Raw genomic sequence first — 17,617 nt, forward strand, 5'->3', positions numbered from 1 at the left:
ATTTATTTATTTATTGGCTGCACTGGGTCTTCATTGCTGCACACGGGCTTTCTCTAGTTGCTGCGAGCGGGGGCTCCTCTTCATTGTGGTGCACAGGCACCTCATTGTAGTGGCTTCTCTTGTTGTGGAGCATGGGCTCTAGGCACGTGAGCTTCAACAGTTGTGGCACATGGGCTCAGTAGTTGTGGCTCACGGGTTCTAGAGCGCAGGCTCAATAGTTGTGGCACACGGGCTTAGTTGCTCCGTGGCATGTGGAATCTTCCCAGGGCAGGGCTGGAACCTGTGTCCCCTGCATTGGCACGCGGGTTCTTTACCACTGCGCCACCTAGGAAGTCCCCTGAATATGGTTTTAACCTTTATCAAGATATGAATTTCATACAGCATGCTCTTAAATACCAGACACAGTTTGGGTTTTTTTAAACTAAAGAAATAAAAATCAGTTCCAATGTTGGTAGGTTTAAGTGATTTTCTTTTATTATTATTATTATTTTAAAAAATACTTGGCTACGCCGGGTCTTAGTTGTGGCACAGGGATCTTCAGTTGTGGCATGCAGGATCTTTAGTTGCAGCATGTGAACTCTTAGTTGCAGCACACGAACTCTTAGTTGTGGCATGTGGCATCTAGTTCCCTGACCAGGGATCAAACCCCAGGCCACATGCAATGGGAACGCAGAGTCTTAGCCACTGGACCACAAGAGAAGTCCCAGTTTAAGTGCTTCTCAAGGGTAATTTTGACACATCAGGCTTTTGTCATCCAGTAACTTTAGAATCTAACCCCTGCAACATTAGTGAATTAAGCTACATTCATTGTTACCCAAAACTGTCCTTACTCAATTTCCACTAAGTATTTTCTTCAACCTTGTGTTTTCTTCCATGTTTCCCCATTTTCCCTGTTACATTGTTAATTTTTTTCTGGAGTCCTATTTTAAAGATTTATGTAACCATCTGAGAAAAAGAAATCTAAAATATACATAAATATGCAACCCAAGATAACTCCAAATCAATTCTGTACAGAAAATCACTCACTGAATTTTTAGATAAGCATGTGCATGTAATTGTTTTAGTAGTACAATGCTACAGGCAGTATTAATTTTTTCTTTCAAGAGAGATTAGTGGAGAATGTAACTTTTACACACTACACTCAAGGAGCCACCCTCACAATGAAGCACCTCACAACTGGAGGGAATAAAATCTAAACAGGTAACAGAAAGAGTTTGAAAGAGGTTGAATCCCTCTAGAATAAAGAAGTAGGAAACTCCTACTAAAAGTGTTAAAATGATGTCCATTTCATTTAATTCTATATCAAGCATTAATACCATTCAGTAAGTTTAAAATCTTCATTAAATTCAATGCCATTAAAAAAATCAAACTAAATGCCTTCTTCAAAATCTACAAAGATATATGAGGGTAAAAATGCCCAGGGGTAATCTCTTCTTCTACAACAGAATCTATATAATATAACCCAGCCCTACAAACAATCCATTTCTGGGAAAGATATGAATAGATTCAAGAACAAAGGTGGGGGAAAAAGTGATAAACACAAACTAAGAGAATTTTTCCCGCTAAGAAACCCTCATTAAAACATGTAACCACTGTAGGATGGACTTTAGGAAGAAGGAAACTGAACTGAGAGGGAGGAGTGAGATACACAAAGGAATAGTGAACAAAGAAACAGACATTAACTACTATTAACTACATAAAACAATAATAACTAATAATTGAGGGGGTATGTAGACAAAGTGGTACTAAAAATGCATTTGTCCTTAAAGTCCTCGTGTTGTTTGGGAGGAGAATTAAGATTCTAATTGTGACTTGGTTTTGAATAGGCATGTTTCTCTGATCACAGCCAAACTGAGAAACACTCACCTTAGTAAAGAAGACAGAAAACCTAGACATTCAACTCACGAAATTTAGAAAAAGTATAAAACGGTAAACAAAAAGAGCACAAGGAAGGAAAAATATAGAGAAGCCAAAAATGATAAACCAGAAGATAAAGACAAACTAAAAAGATGATCAGCAAAATCAAAAGCTTGTTCTTCTGGGAAAACTGATCAAGAGAAAAAAGAGAAGAGATAAGGGTAAAACATAAACAAAGCAAAGGCTTTAAAAATAAACAGAATACTGTGAATATCATTAACAATAAATTTGAAACCTTATACAAACCAGACAATTTCCTAGAAGAATTAAACTTACCAAAACTGGCTCATGAAGAAACAGGAAACAGAATTTGGGAACAGACAAGAGATGGGGAATGAAGGGGATGCTGAGATGACTCTTAAGTCCTAGTTGTTGAGCTTATGGATGTGTGTTCTATTCATTCAGAAGAGGAAAACTAGAAGAGAAGCCTGGGAGCATGCTGGATGTCATAGTTTCATGTGAATGTACACATGTAGGGAGGGGTTGGTGCTGGTGGTAGGGGTGGTGTGTAGAAGTCATAAATTTAATGGATATGTTTAAATAGATTGAAACAAAGGTTCCTTTAAGATATATAAATGGAGGGGCTTCCCTGGTGGCGCAGTGGTTAAGAGTCTGCCTGCAAATGCAGGAGACATGGGTTCGATCCATGGTCCAGGAAGGTCCCACATGCCGTGGAGCCACTAAGCCCATGTGCCGCAACTACTGAGCCTGTGCTCTAGAGCCTGCGAGCCACAACAATTGAGCCCATGTGCCACAAGTACTGAAGCCCCCGCACCTAGAGCCTGTGCACAGCAACAGGAGAAGCCACTGCAGTGAGGGGCCCGCACGCCACAGTGAAGAGTAGCCCCCACTTGCCACAGCTAGAGAAAGCCTGTGTGCAGCAATGAAGACCCAACGAGCCAATAAATAAATAAATAAATTTATAAAAAAAAAAAAAAAGATATATAAATGGAGATGTTAAGTATGCAGTCGGATCTACTTCAACTCAGGAGAGATCTGAGTTGAAGCCACATATTTGCAAGTTACCTGTATTAAAATGATAATTAAAGCCACAGGGATGGTTGAAAAGCCCTAGGGACACAGAGCATTGGTTCTCCATACCAACAACCATCACCTGGGAGCTTGACAGAAATGCAAATTCTTGCACCCCAACCTGGACCTGCTGAATCAGAAACCCTGAGAATGGGGTCCTGCAATCTGTATTTTAACATGTCCTCCAATGATTCTGATGTAGGCTAATATCTGAGAACCACTGATATAGAGTGGGACGTCAAGAGGGCTTGCCGCCTTGCCTTGAGAATCCCACCATTTAACAGAGGAGGAGGAGCCTGCAAAGATGACTAGGAGCAACATGAAGCGGGGAGTAAGAGAATGAGGAGAGTGTTTCAAAAGAAGTGTATCAAGAGACAGAGTGGCAAATACTGCTGAGATGTCACTTACAGTAGCTTCAGAAAGGACTGGAATGGGCTGAGAAAACAGGGAGAGTAAGTACAGATAGTTCTGAGCAGTCTAATCATAAAGGGGAGACAGACAAGGTAGAGATGGAAGTGGCTGACAAGGAAGGATTTTTTTAATAGAATAGTAATGAGCAGGATGAACTGCTGGGGGGAGAATCTGGTTGAGAGGGAGAGAGTGACCATACCAGAGAGACGGGGAGCTGACAGCAGCGGCATACCAAGGAGGCAATGCAGCTGTCCACCTCAGTGGGAGGAGATTTTTACTACTTACAGCATTTAGAACTGCTCTCCATGGTGATAAGAAAAAGCAGACCAACTTTGGTTTATCACTGCCTTTTAAATTTCTACAGATACCGCACCCCTCACTGTCTACACAGGGGTGGCCTGCTCCCACTGCCCTGTCCCTGGTGTCACTGGGTGATAGTGTAAGGTTTCTGAAAAGGGAGGAGGGTATGGGATTCAGAGCACAGGTGGAAGGACTGCCCTAGGCTAGGAGGGCCAGATCACCTTTTCAACCAGAAGGAAGGTCATAAACATGACGGGCACTGATGTACGAGCTGGAAGTCTGACAGCAGGAAGCTGCAGGATTTGCCATCAAATGGCTTTTATTTCCCCCATGAGGTCACATGCAAGACCATCCCTGCTGTGAGATGCTATGTCACATTCTCTTGGCATGTTGCAATTAAATGTGAGATTCGTCAAATCCATACTCCCCAAGCAACCTTCTATGTGTGATCAAGCTCCCCACGTAGGCCTGCCCAAGGGGCAAGAATGTGCTGACCACACAGACCACTGTGGATCTCAGCGGTTTCTCACAGCAAACTGATAAACTGGTTTCTGAACATGATCTGGTTTCTATGTCGCTTGACTACAGGTAACAGACAGATCACGGTCCTCTTTACAGTTACAATCCGTACTGAGTTATTTTATCGGGATCTGATTGCTTTTGCACAAAGTGACTACAGTAAATCTCTGGGCCTACAGAAGCAGGGGCCAGACCCATAATTAAGCATCCAATCAGAGGACTCCCCTTTTCTGTCATGCCTTGCTCAGCAAAAGCTGGCTTTTCATTAGCTGTCACTGGCCTGATTTCCACCTCTTCTCTATTAATTCATTTCTACATCCATCTGTTCATTAAGATACTTTAAATCGGCTATCACTGCACTGACCTTAGTTTTTGCAGGGAGGAATTTCCAAGAATAATGCAGGAAATAAAACAGGGACTTCAGTGAAATCTATTGGTATACCACCACTGTTCATTTATTTATTCCATTATCCACTCAACTCAACAAATATTTACAGACTATACACCCTGCACAACGCTTGATATTAGAACCATGGGGGATCCAAAGTTCTCAAGGGAATATAATCCAGAAATAAAAGCAATTATTAGTTCCACAAAAAAACAGTCTTGTGGAAACAGACTCTGACTGCAGGGGGAAATTAGAAATAAAGAAAAAATTCCTTATAGTAAAAGTGATTAAAGTAGAAATAGGCTAACAAAGGAAATCCTGGATGCTGAGTAACTTTAAAAATATGATGACTTAGAAACAGACAGCCTTGCCTAGAGGCAAAGGTTCCAGCAAGTCGACTGGAATTAAGCACACAAGTGACTCAGGACTTTCTGATATATAAAGAACACACCAGTCTCTTTGCCAAAGGAATAAGTCAAGGTGTGAAATAGTTTAAAAGTTTATTTGGGGTTCTCACCCCCCAAATCCTCAGGCCCTGCGATCCTTGGGTCGCCTTGCAATACTGAATCCGTCCCTCCTCATCTTTGCCCCGCTTCCTCCTCTCCATCCCAGTTCATGCTCAGGCATAAATAAGACACAGTTTTTCCATGACCTGGAATTTTCTCCCTTTGAATCATGTCAGCTACGCACAGACACACTACCACCCAAGTTCTGTATAAATGATTTGATGACTTCGGATATTTTAAAAGTGCCTGCCACAGAGCAGATGCTCAATTAAGATTCATTCCCTCCTTTCTTTCCTTCTGTTTTTTCTCTTCCCTGGTGAGGAAGGGAGGGAAAAAACAGGAACCAACAAAAAAGACAGATCTCCTGTAAGACAGCATTCTTTGGTGTAAAAATACTGAAAAGGTTTAAACCACTTCTCATTGCCTACCTTGTGCCTGTGGGATGTAAGGAGACAGGAGTTTTGACCTTTTCTTTTCATATCCCTTCTGCGTGATGTCCCCTAAAATAGCAAGAACAGAAATAGGTTATTCATTATTCTTACTCTGTGGTTGTTCACTGTAAAAATAAAATTAATTACACAGTTACAGAATTACCACATAGAGAGTAGGAAAAAAATGTATAGCTCTTTGCCAAGGATTTTGCTATGTGTGATTTCCCACAGGCTTGGAGCTGACTGCTTGTGGAAAACTGCAGGGCTTGTCCTTACACCAGTCTAGCAGAGCAATATGCTGCATTCCATGTCAGAGATTCCCGAGTTCCTAGGCACACTTTGTTTCCGTGGTATTTAAGATATACCAAAACGGAATGCGGCAAGGCTGGCAGACAAATGACCTTCTCTCCACGGTTTCAGTTTGACCAGATGAATGCAATTGACTTGGGAGGTATTCAATTACATTGCTATACAGAACCACATAAAATCAAAAGTCTAGTTAAGGGGAGAAGTAAAGGTTCAGGCACTGGGATGTGATTTTTGAAAGGCCCTTCTGCACCCTAGGACCTGTGCTGGAATCTGGAGCTGGAATTGCCACATCCTCTCTACCTGGTTCACTGGTTTGTATTATTTATATACATGTATGTCTATTCCACAAGGTTAAATGAAAAAGTATACATGAAGCACGTAAGTACATACACAATAAATGCAATAAGGATAAAACTGATGAATAGAGGAGAAACTATGTAGCTGAAGAGTTCAAGAAATATGCCTGGTCCTAAAGAAAGGGTAGAAAATGGATGGGCAGAGAGCAGGGTTTAAAGGACCAGGAAATGCAGCAGGAGAACAAAGGGACATTCAAGGGGTAGGAAGTAATTCAAAGCTGGGGGGAGTTAATATATCTGGTGAATAAATATATGTGGTGAGGGGGAAACGCTTATTCTGATGGCATTTTGAAATTTGAGATCATGGGTGATGAATGTCAGATGAGTTGGCCTCAGCATCTGACTGATGGGGGAGAGGCAGTAGGGCTCACTGAAGGGCTTAAGCAGGGGAGTAACACTCGCATGTCACAGAGCGCAGCAAGTTCACTCTTCCTGAGGGGTGTGGAATCAAGGGTAGAAGCCAGAGGGATAAGTTCTTGCCCCAGTGCTACTACAGTGACCTGGGCAGGTTCCCAGTGGCTTAAAGATAGAGGTAGAAGGGATGAAAAGAAGTGAATAGGATTAAGAGAGACATTAGGGAGGGAGACTGGATAGGATTTGATGACTGGTTCGGCGTAGGATGGAAAAGGTTTCTGGCTTCAGCAACCAGGCAGATGGTCATGATATTCTCTGACAGGGAAATACAGCAAGAAGTGCATGTTTGGTGGGTTGAAGAAGATGAGAGCTGAGCTTAGGAAAGGCCTGTGAGACACACAAGAGAAGATGTCCAATCAACAGTTGGCTATATGAATTTAGAACTTCAGAAAGAGATACAGATTTGGAACTATCAAGATATAGTTGAAAAATAAATTGATACAATCTCTGGAGTAATCTGGCAATTTCTATCAAAATTTTGATTCACCCACTGCACTTCTAGGAATTTATTCATTGATAAAATTCACAGAGGTGCACAAAAATCAATATACAAATATTCCCCGATTCATTCTTTGTAATGGAAAAACTGGAAGGACTCTAGATGCTTACATTATAGACCATTTGTATCAGTGGCTTTCAACTAGGAATGACTTCGCCCTCCAGCAGACAACTGACAACATCTGGAGACATTTTTGTCACAACTAGAGGAACAGGTGCTACTGGTATCTAAAAGATAGAGGCCAAGATGTTGCTAAGGAGCCTGCAATGCACAGGACAGGCCCAAGACAGAATTAGCCAGTCCAGAAACCTTGATCCGTATAATATTATGCAGTTATTCCAAATGTACTGGCACAAGAAGCTGTCTAAAATATATTAAGGGCAAAAGGCAAGTTACAGAGCACTAGGTATAACAGGATCTAATTTTGTGGGGAAAAAAGTAATAGATATGTTTGCATATATAAAGAAAATAGTCTAGAAGGCTATATACACATATTAAATATTTATCCTTGGAGGAATGAGATTATGGGGGATTTTCATTTGCTTTATATACTTTGAGTTTGATTAAAAAGAAAAAAAGCCTGAATGACTTGTATAATCTCAACAATAAAGTTTTTTTTCTCATTAACAGTGAATGGCTCAGGACTTCCCTGGTGGTCCAGTGGCCAAGATTCTGCACTCCCCATGCAGGGGGCCCAGGTTTGATCCTTGGTCAGGGAAATAGATCTCGCATACCGCAACTAAGAATTTGCACGCCACAACTAAAGATCCTGAACGCAGCCATGAAGATCCCAAGTGCCGCAACTAAGACCTGGTACAGCCAAATAAATGATAAAAATAAATAAATATTTTTTAAAAAAAAGAATGAATGGTTCTGTAGATATATATTTGTTAACATGATAAGCTGGTCACATTACATAACAGGAAAAAAGGCAAGATAGTGAACAGTTTACACAGCACAGGGACTTCCTAGGTGGCGCAGTGGTTAAGAATCCTCCTGCCAATGCAGGCGACACGGGTTCAATCCCTGCCCCAGGAAGACACCACATGCCGTGGAGCAACTAAGCCCATGAGCCGCAACTATTGAGCCTGCACTCTAGAACCTGTGAGCCACAACTACTGAGCCCATGTGCCACAACTATTGAAGCCCACAAGCCTTGAGCCCGTGCCCTGCAATAAGAGAGGCCACCACAATGAGAAGCCCGCGCACCACAATGAAGAGTAGACCCCACTCACCACAACTAGAGAAAGCCCATATGCAGCAACAAAGGCCCAACACAGCCAATAAAATAAATAAATAAATTTATTAAAAAAAAAAAAACAGCTGACACAGTACATTCAATATGGGGAATAACAATGTTTTTATACATACATGTATACACAGAAAAAAAAAATCTGAATTTTTATATACCAAAATATTAACAGTGGTTAGCTATGGCTTGCAAGATTATGGATTGGTTTCAGCTTTATCTCAAATTTGCTTGCCTGTATTTTATAATTTTTCTACAATGAGCACCCATTATTTTAAGAAACAATAAACATTTTAAAAATGCAATTATGACTACTTACTACACTGTACAAATTTAATCACAATGGCCCTTCATCTCTGTTTTTCTAGTGAAATAAGAGAAACCCACAGTGCATTTTTGTAAATAAAAACCAAGACTTTGGTCAAATTAGCAAACTGAAGAGTTTAGGTAATCTCTAACAGTACACAAAACTAACAGAGATGTGGGAGCCTACCAAGGAAACCTTCCCGAGAAGCAGGAAATCATGTCTTTCATTGCAAAAGAAACAAGGATTCTCCTGCTCCATTCCCACTCCCAAGCTCCCCTACCTCCACCACACACACACACACACGCACACGCACGGGCACACGACACTCCCTGAAGGGCACAAAGACCACTTCTGCTGGCTCAGAACACATCTGATAAAGTGAAAGGCCTTTAAAAACTTTCTTCAGCACTTAGAGTATCAACCATTCACTGTCAGTAAATGATCGTGGGACAAATTGTTAGGCTTGGTATCTTGGACATTAATCAACTAACAACCATCTCAGGTTTTGAAAAAAGTCAATCAAGAGAGTCTAATTCAGCCATGCCAATTAGCTCCACTTGTTTCATAAACAAGCAGAGACAGTGAAGAGCCCTAGGAGAGGATGCACTGCAAAGAGAAGTGAGGACTACGGGGATATATATAACTTACAAACGCTCCCCACCCCCACCTTTTCTCTGAGTACAAGACCCTGCTCAAAAGTCACCTCCTCTGTGACACTTGCCACAACTTGTTAGTCACTTCCCCCTGGTGCCCCTACAACTCTGCACACACTTCTATGATAGCACTCAGCACATCACTGGTATTTAAATTATTTGTCAACAAGAGGGCTGACAGCAGTATCAAGCAGTATCAGCAGTATTTCATCTTGTGGAACTGAAAACCACAGCCATAGAAAGATAGAGAAAATGAAAAAGCAGAGGACTTTGTACCACATGAAGGGACAGGATAAAGCTCCAGAAAAACAACTAAATGAAGAGGAGATAGGCACCCTTACAGGAAAAGAATTCAGAATAATGATAGTGAATATGATCCAGGACTTTGAAAAAAGACTGGATGCAAAGATCGAAAAGTTTACCAAAGACCTAGAAGAATTAAAGAGCAAACAAACAGAGATATGCAACACAATAACAGAAATGAAGAATACACTAGAAGGAACCAACAGCAGATTAACGGAGGCAGAAGGGCGAATAAGTGACCTGGAAGACAGAATGGTGATCATCACTCATGCAGAAAAGAATAAAGAAAAAAGAATGAAAAGAACTGAAGACAGCCTAAGAGACCTCTGGGACAATGTTAAACACACCAACATTCGCATTATAGGGGTCCCAGAAGGAGATGAGAGACAGAAAATATTGGAAGAGATTATAGTTGAAAACTTCCCCAACATGGGAAAAGAAATAGCTACCCAAGTGCAGGAAGCGCAGAGAGTCCCAGGCAGGAGAAACCCGAGGAGAAACACGCCAAGACATATATTAGTCAAGTTGACAAAAATTAAAGACAGAGAAATGTTATTAGAAGCAACAAGGGAAAAACAACAAATAACATACAAGGGAACTCCCATAAGGGTAACAGCTGATTTCTCAGCAGAAACTCTGCAAGCCAGAAGGGAGTGGCATGATATATTTCAAGTGATGAAAGGGAAGAACCTACAACCAAGAATACTCTACCCAGCAAGGATCTCATTCAGATTCGATGGAGAAATCAAAAGCTTTACAGACAAGCAACAGCTAAGAGAATTCAGCACCACCAAATCAGCCCTACAACAAATGCTAAAGGAACTTCTCTAAGCGGGAAACAGAAGAGAAGAAAAGGACCTACAACAACAACAACAAAACAATTAAGAAAATGGTACTAGGAACATACATATCGATAATTACCTTGAATGTAAATGGACTAAATGCACCAACCAGAAGACACAGACTGGCTGAATGGATACAAAAACAAGACCCATATATATGCTGTCTCCAAGACACCCACTTCAGACCTGGGGACACATACAGACTGAAAGTGAGAGGATGGAAAAAGATATTCCATGCAAATGAAAATCAAAAGAAAGCTGGAGTAGCAATACTCAGATAAAATAGACTTTAAAATAAAAAATGTTACAAGAGACAAGAAAGGACATTACATAAAGATCAAGGGATCCATCCAAGAAGAGGAGATAACAATTATAAATATATATGCACCCAATATAGGAGCACCTCAATACATAAGGCAAATGCTAACAACTATAAAAGAGGAAATGCAAGGCAGAAACAGAGACACAGGTGTAGAGAACAAACACATGAACACCAAGTGGGGAAAGCGGGGAGGGTTGGGGGGGAATGAATTGGGAGATTGGGACACCAAATTGTACACTCTAAATATATGCTGTTTATTGTCTGTTAAAAATAAAAATAAAAATAATTATTTGTCTACACATCTTTGTCCCTACTAGACTGTGCACCTGAGGGCAGGGATTGTGTCTTGTTCATCTCTGTAGCCTGCCTACAGCCTGGCACAAAAGACACTTGCTGAATGAGTGACTGAATGAATTGGTAAAATGAAGGCAGTGAAAGAACAATAATCAAAGAGACGTGTGCTCAGGTGGAAAACTTGAAATGAGAGAAAAGGCAGTCTTTACGTTAACAGGAGTTGAAACGCCCAGGGAGAGAAATTTAGTGAACCAAAAGTTTACTGAAATTCGACAGCTAAGCCTCAAAGATGGCCAGAAAAGTAAGAGAGCACTGGGCACTAAAAGCGGAAGGAACTCCACCAGATAGCGATGTATCCCTTAGCCAGAGAGCAAGACGGAAGGAATTCAGTTATCCCACGTAACTGAATTTGTTATCCACACTTCTGTCACTGCCTCCTACAGTCTGTGCCCTTATCACTCTCACCGCCTGTAGTGAAGCACTTTTTGCTGCACTAAAGCAATGCTTTCTAAACTTGTCCAATTTTTAAGAATCACACAAGGAACTTGTAAAAATACAAATTCCCAGGCCCCTCCCATGAAGATTCTGATTCACTAAGTCTGGATTAAGATCCAAATACCTGCATTTCTAACAAGTGCCTTCCAATGAGTCTTAAAAATCAGGAAGTTTGGAAATCGCTTCACTAATGAATCCTGTCTGGAGTGTGCTGAGTGGTTCTGCTGACAATGCGAGGAGGGTGCATGAGGAGTAGGTTGTCTCGGCGACAACCTCCAGGGAGAGCAGGGAGCCTCGGGAGCTCACAGACACTAAGGCATTCTTACCCTCAACAGATTTTTTGCCATCTGGCATATAAAACAAAAAGGAGTGCCGTAACTGTACCTGTATAAAATTTGCATTAAAATGGCACAGAGCTAAGTTAAACCTGTTGTTCAAGTTTTCTGAGCACTAAACAAATACAGAGAGGATTAGCCTTCCCTTCCCACTAAGGTAACGTGCTTCTCCACCAATGTGAACACTTAGAAGAAGAGCCACTTCCAGGGGTCTGCAGCACCCGGCAGGTGTGATGGCTCCTGGCCTGATGAGATAGTGACCCAAGAGACCAGTGCTCAGCAGCTGGAGACCCACGTGACCCAAAACTGTCTAGATGCTTCAGTACCACCACAATCTTGAATAGCCACAGCAGACCTATGGAAAGATGGGTGTGTGCGGCGGAACAGAAAGGAAGTATGTTCCTAACTTCTCGCCACCTGGGATCAATGACAGTGGCCTGGCACAGGCAGCCCACAAATCATCTCCCAGCAGACTGACAGAGGGCCTGGGAGGAGGTGGGTGTGAGCCTGCCAGCCAACCCAGCCTCTTAAAGGTCAGTGGTGATAGGAGGAATAGTCCCACAAGTTGGTTAGCAGTTCAGGGAGCATATGTTTACACTGGTGGGGCGGCACCATGCTGCGGTTCAGAACCTAACAGCTAGACACAGCCGCACCTGGAGCACCAGCCTTACCACTTCCTGGCTATTTGACTCTAGACAAGTTTCATTTAACCTCTTGATAAGTCTCGCTTTCCATGTCTGCAAAATGGGAAAAATAATACCTACCTTGCAAAGTTTTTATTTGTGATTTAAAGTACTTAGTGGGCTATCAAAGTTCCAACAGCCATAAATATTTACTAAAGTCCTACCCTACTGGCTGGGTGGGGGCAAGGGCAGGCAACTATATTCTAGGAGAGGAAACAAAGCAAACAAGCATCACTAATACTCCACAATAAGGCGCCATGAAGACACGCACACTAAGCGTAGTGTGGGGCCCAGGAGGAAGTGTCATGCTCTCTGCTTGGGTAGGGAAAGGAAAGCTGCACAGAGTGCTGACATTTGGTTTCGGTCTGGCCTTTCTCTCTAATATCAGAGCTATGAAATGAATTCCTAATGATGCAGTCACTTAGTGGTTTACTAGTTTTCCTCTGCTGCATGGGTACGGCCATGTCTGGTAGTTCCTTTATGATTCTCATCTCGCCGAGAGAAGGAGGGCAATGCTAAGTAATTCTCACAGATGACCTTGTACAGCACCCTGAGTGATTAGGTGCTAAATAAACACAGGGTCTGGGAAATTCTGGAGGGTCACCAAGTCAGATGTATGTATGGTGTTTCTGGACAAGGATTAGCTTGTTGAGGGCAAGGATTACAGCTCCAGCCATAAACTCTTTCTGCTCCAAAGGAAATAAAAAGGTATGTGCCACTGCAGTCCTGCCTCAGAGTCACACCTATTCAGTCAGAGAGGGCAATGGTTGGGGGGATTTGGAAGATGCCACAAAAAAACATCTTTAAGCACTGAATGGATAACACACAGAGTGTTAAGCAAAGATGAATAAAACAGTACCCGTGTCTTCAAGAAGTTTCAGATCTAAACAAATAATTATAATAAAAGTGAAAAGTGCTACGCTAGAGATTATGTACAAAGTCCTACGTAAGTACGAAGGAAATAATGGTAATAAAAGATAATTATAATATTCAATAAGAATAAATAAGTAAATAACAACAACACTCATCAAGGCTTACTATGTACCAGTCTCTGTTAGAAAAGCCTCACAGTCTCACCAGGTGATATTACTATTATCCCCATGTTGCAGATGAGGATACTGAGGCACAGGCAGTTTAAGCAACTTGCCCACAGTCACAGGCGGTAAGTGCTATGAGCAGGAACTGAGCCGAGGCGGGCTGGGTGCCAGGGCCCCTCCTCTTAACACTACACGACATTCGTTTTCAGAGAGAAGCTCCAAATTTAGCTTCAAAAGGATTGGGAAGACTTCACAGAAGCTGCTCTTAGGTTGGGTCTTGAAAGTTGACTGTCAGGAGAGAAAGACACTAAGGATGAAGAGAAATTCTCAAACCCTCAGGTGTGAACGAGAGTGGCTCACTTGGAGCAACAGGAGGACATGATAGCTGTAAATTCAATCTCCCATGAACAGGGCAGGACACTGGCCCTACTGCTGCTCCTACAGGTCCAGCCAAATGAGAGGATCAACACAAGATCCTCCGACGCTTGAAGTCTAGGGCTTATATTTATCTTGTGGGTCATCAATTCACTTCCCTCTTCATTAAATACCTCTATATAATGCAGCCACCATTCTAAATTTTCAAAATATTCTGACAAAAATTCATTTAATCTGCCAAAAAATCTCTTCAATAAACGGAAAAGGCGTTACCTTTACAACAGAACAAGAAAGTGAGACATGAAAAGAGAAATGTCTTGTTTAAGGATACACGGCTAGACTAGAATCTGGGTCTGAGGTCTTTTCTTATTGTTCTTTGTGCATTATTCATTTGTAGGTGGCCCCCAAATCAGATGCAATAAAGTATAAAACTAATCTATTGTTCATAAAATGAACAGCATGCGATAAACAATTTTTATGACTCACTCTAAAATACAGATGACTTTCAAGAAGGCATTAAACACCACCACCACCCCGCCTGCAACAGGGCTCTGGGTGAATTGTCTCTTTTAGCTGTTTTTTAAATGAGACAGCCAACTGTAGAAAATGTCCAAGTGCAGGGGGGGAAAAAAACCGTCAGCAAGAAGTGATTACACATCATTACTAAAAACCTAAGTACTCAGCTAAGGGAGAATGTGGCCTCTCTGTTTTGCTAAGGAGTAATTAGGAGGGAAAGAAATGAGAGACTGAGAAGAAGTCCTAGAGTCATCACCTTCAAACCTGCACCTGTATCTAAAACCTATTCTATCCGCTACATGTAAATCTTACACCAGGAAGGTGGGACATGTTGGCTACGACTGGAGACGGGGAGCAGGAGTGGGGTTATGGCTATTCATACATTAGGGACGCTAAGTACACACGTAGAGAGAAAGAGCCAACATATAGCTGAGAATGTGAATGAGGTCAATCTTAGCAAAACTGAAAAAGGCAGAGGATTTGGATCATATCCAGGAGACACTGGCTAGAAGACAAAGAAAGTTTTCTATTATTAAATTTCACCACTTCTTCTGATGACAATTCCATTTAATGAATTACATGTACCAGCCACCCATCCTCCAAACATCCTCCTCACAGAGATGATATATAAAGGTTCACAAACACACAAAATGAAGGCTCATCGTCACAGAAAACAATGGCCTTACCCCTTAAGACAGGTATAGGGCATTTTGGCCTTTTTCTTTCCCTACATATTTTTCCTGCCTTATCTAAACTAAAAGTGGCCAAGAGGACGCCAAAGAAATTGAAACCCTGAATTACTTTTAAAACTCTCTGAAGTTTCTTTCTACACATAGGTAGGACTAATCTTATGTTGAAAAGACAGTGAAAAAGATATATTTTCATAGTTTAGCCAGAAATAAAACTCTGTTAAAATACTTCAATCTGCTGAAAGATGAGAATTTTTATTTTATCTAATTTTTCTTTTGCAAAAAGATCAGTGATTCTGTAAGTATTCAACTGGCAGCCTATAAAAGCTACAGTCTTCTTTTAACTTTGCTAATCTTACAAAAGATTTTCAAGAGAATTTAACTTCAGGACATTCAAATTTCCATTCTCAGTAGATGTCCTCTCACCTCATTTAGGACAATAACTAGACATTTTCCACATCAAGAATTTGAGAATAAGCCCAGACTGCTTTCTCCCAAAACTCAAATCACAGAATTGTTTTGGCTGCACCATTCTGTTTTCTAGGTCAAATATATATGACTTCCTACAGATGGTATTTCACCTAAGGCACCAAGCAAGTTCAAACAAATAAAAAGCAACAGAGTAAAACACTTGAAATACACTGAGAAACTGAACACAAGTCTACTACATCATCAGGCAGCTGGCTAAATAAATTCGTCTAATGCAAAAGGTATGTTCATGTGTCCATTAGAAAAACGATGTCTGCAAATAAGAGATTTGCTATACAAACAACCTGAATATGTTTAACCAGGACCTGAGGAACCCCTGAGATGGTCCAGCCAGTAAAAAAAATACAGGGTTTAGGGGCTTCCTAGGTGGTGCAGTGGTTAAGAATCCGCCTGCCAATGCAGGGGACATGGGTTCGAGCCCTGCTCCACAAAGATCCCACATGCCGCAGAGCAGCTAAGCCCGTGCGCCACAACTATTGAGCCTATGCTTTAGAGCCCATGAGCCACAACTATTGAGCCCATGTGCTGCAACTACTGAAGCCCATGCACCTAGAGCCCGTGCTCTGCAACAAGAGAAGCCCCGGCAATGAGGAGCCTGCGCACCACAACGAAGAGTAGCCCCCACTCACCGACACTAAAGAAAGTCCATGCACAGCAAAAAAGACCCAACACAACCAATGAAAGAAAGAAAGAAAGAAAGAAAGAAAGAAAGAAAGAAAGAAAGAAAGAGAGAGAGAGAGAGAGAGAGAGAGAGAGAGAGAGAGAGAGAAGAAAGAAAGAAAGAAAGAAAGAAAGAAAGAAAAAGAAAGAAAGAAAAAGAATAGATACATGTATATGTGTAACTGAATCATTAAAAAAAACAAAACACACACAGGGTTTAGCATCAGGCAGACAGGGACCTGGGTTTGGACCCTCAGTCTGCCATTTACTGGCTTCTGGACAAGTTCCTGAACAACTCTGCCTCAGTTTCATAATAGGTAAAACTGGAATAACTTCTACCTTGAGCGCTTATGATGAGTCTTGAATGAAAGAATAGATGCAAAAGTTCCTGGCACACAGCACACACTCGACTAGTTTAATTTGACACCACCCCAGCCCCAGCCTCACCCTTAAGTCCTAACATTAACTTTATCCTTAAAAGGCTTATGTAGAAAATTCTGGGTTGGTAGGTTCTCTTTAAAAAAAAAAAAAATCTTTAGAAGAGGAGGGTGGGCGTTGTCTCTAAAGACAAATTGTGGCATAGTTTTAGAACCTTAGCAGTAGGAGCCAACAAAGTTAGTGCCTTTGGGTGCTAAGAGCCTAAAACAATGAAAAATAACATCAAAGAGGAGGAACAGGGACTTCCCTTGTGGTGCAGCGGTTAAGAATCTGCCTGCCAACACAGGGGACACAGCTTCAAGCCCTGGTGTGGGAAGATCCTACATGCCACGGCACAACTAAGCCCATGTGCCACAACTCCAGAGCCCACAAGCCACAACTACTGAGCCCATGTGCCCAGAGCCCATGTTTCTCAGCAAGAGAAGCCACCACACTGAGAAGCCACATCCTGCAACGAAGAGTAGCCCCCACTCACCACAACTAGAGAAAGCCCACGTGCTGCAATGAAGACCCAACACAGCCAAAAATAAATAAATAAATAAATAATAAAATGAATCTAAAAAAAAAGAGAGAAACAAATACCTAAACCAGAAATTAGCAGATTAGTTCAAATAAATACATGTAAATGTATGTAAGTAAAACAGTGCCATTATGCACGAAACAGGATTACATGCATCTGAGTATGGATGTTGTGGTTTTAATTTACAGCTAAAACTTCAAATGTCTGGGGGGAGGAGAGAAAAAAAAAAAGGTAATTTTCTTTACGGTTTCTTCTTTTCCCTGATTTTTATCTTTAATTTTCCTCAGAAAATTAGAAAATGGTTTCTTACAAGAACAGCTAGGTATAT

General features: G+C 41.5%; 1 protein-coding gene across 4 annotated transcripts in view; it reads right to left on the reverse strand.

Annotated features, from left to right (window-relative positions):
* DIP2B (disco interacting protein 2 homolog B) overlaps positions 1-17,617 on the reverse strand; it is a 215,580-nt gene that overhangs the window by 106,043 nt on the left and 91,920 nt on the right. For all 4 annotated transcript variants that reach the window (XM_057703044.1, XM_057703042.1, XM_057703040.1 and 1 more), the window contains one exon: positions 5,502-5,573. In XM_057703044.1, coding sequence (XP_057559027.1) covers positions 5,502-5,573 — 72 coding nt within the window. The remainder of the gene's footprint in view (positions 1-5,501; positions 5,574-17,617) is intronic.

The sequence above is a fragment of the Hippopotamus amphibius genome, chromosome 12 (assembly GCF_030028045.1).
Source record: "Hippopotamus amphibius kiboko isolate mHipAmp2 chromosome 12, mHipAmp2.hap2, whole genome shotgun sequence".
NCBI lineage: Eukaryota > Metazoa > Chordata > Mammalia > Artiodactyla > Hippopotamidae > Hippopotamus > Hippopotamus amphibius.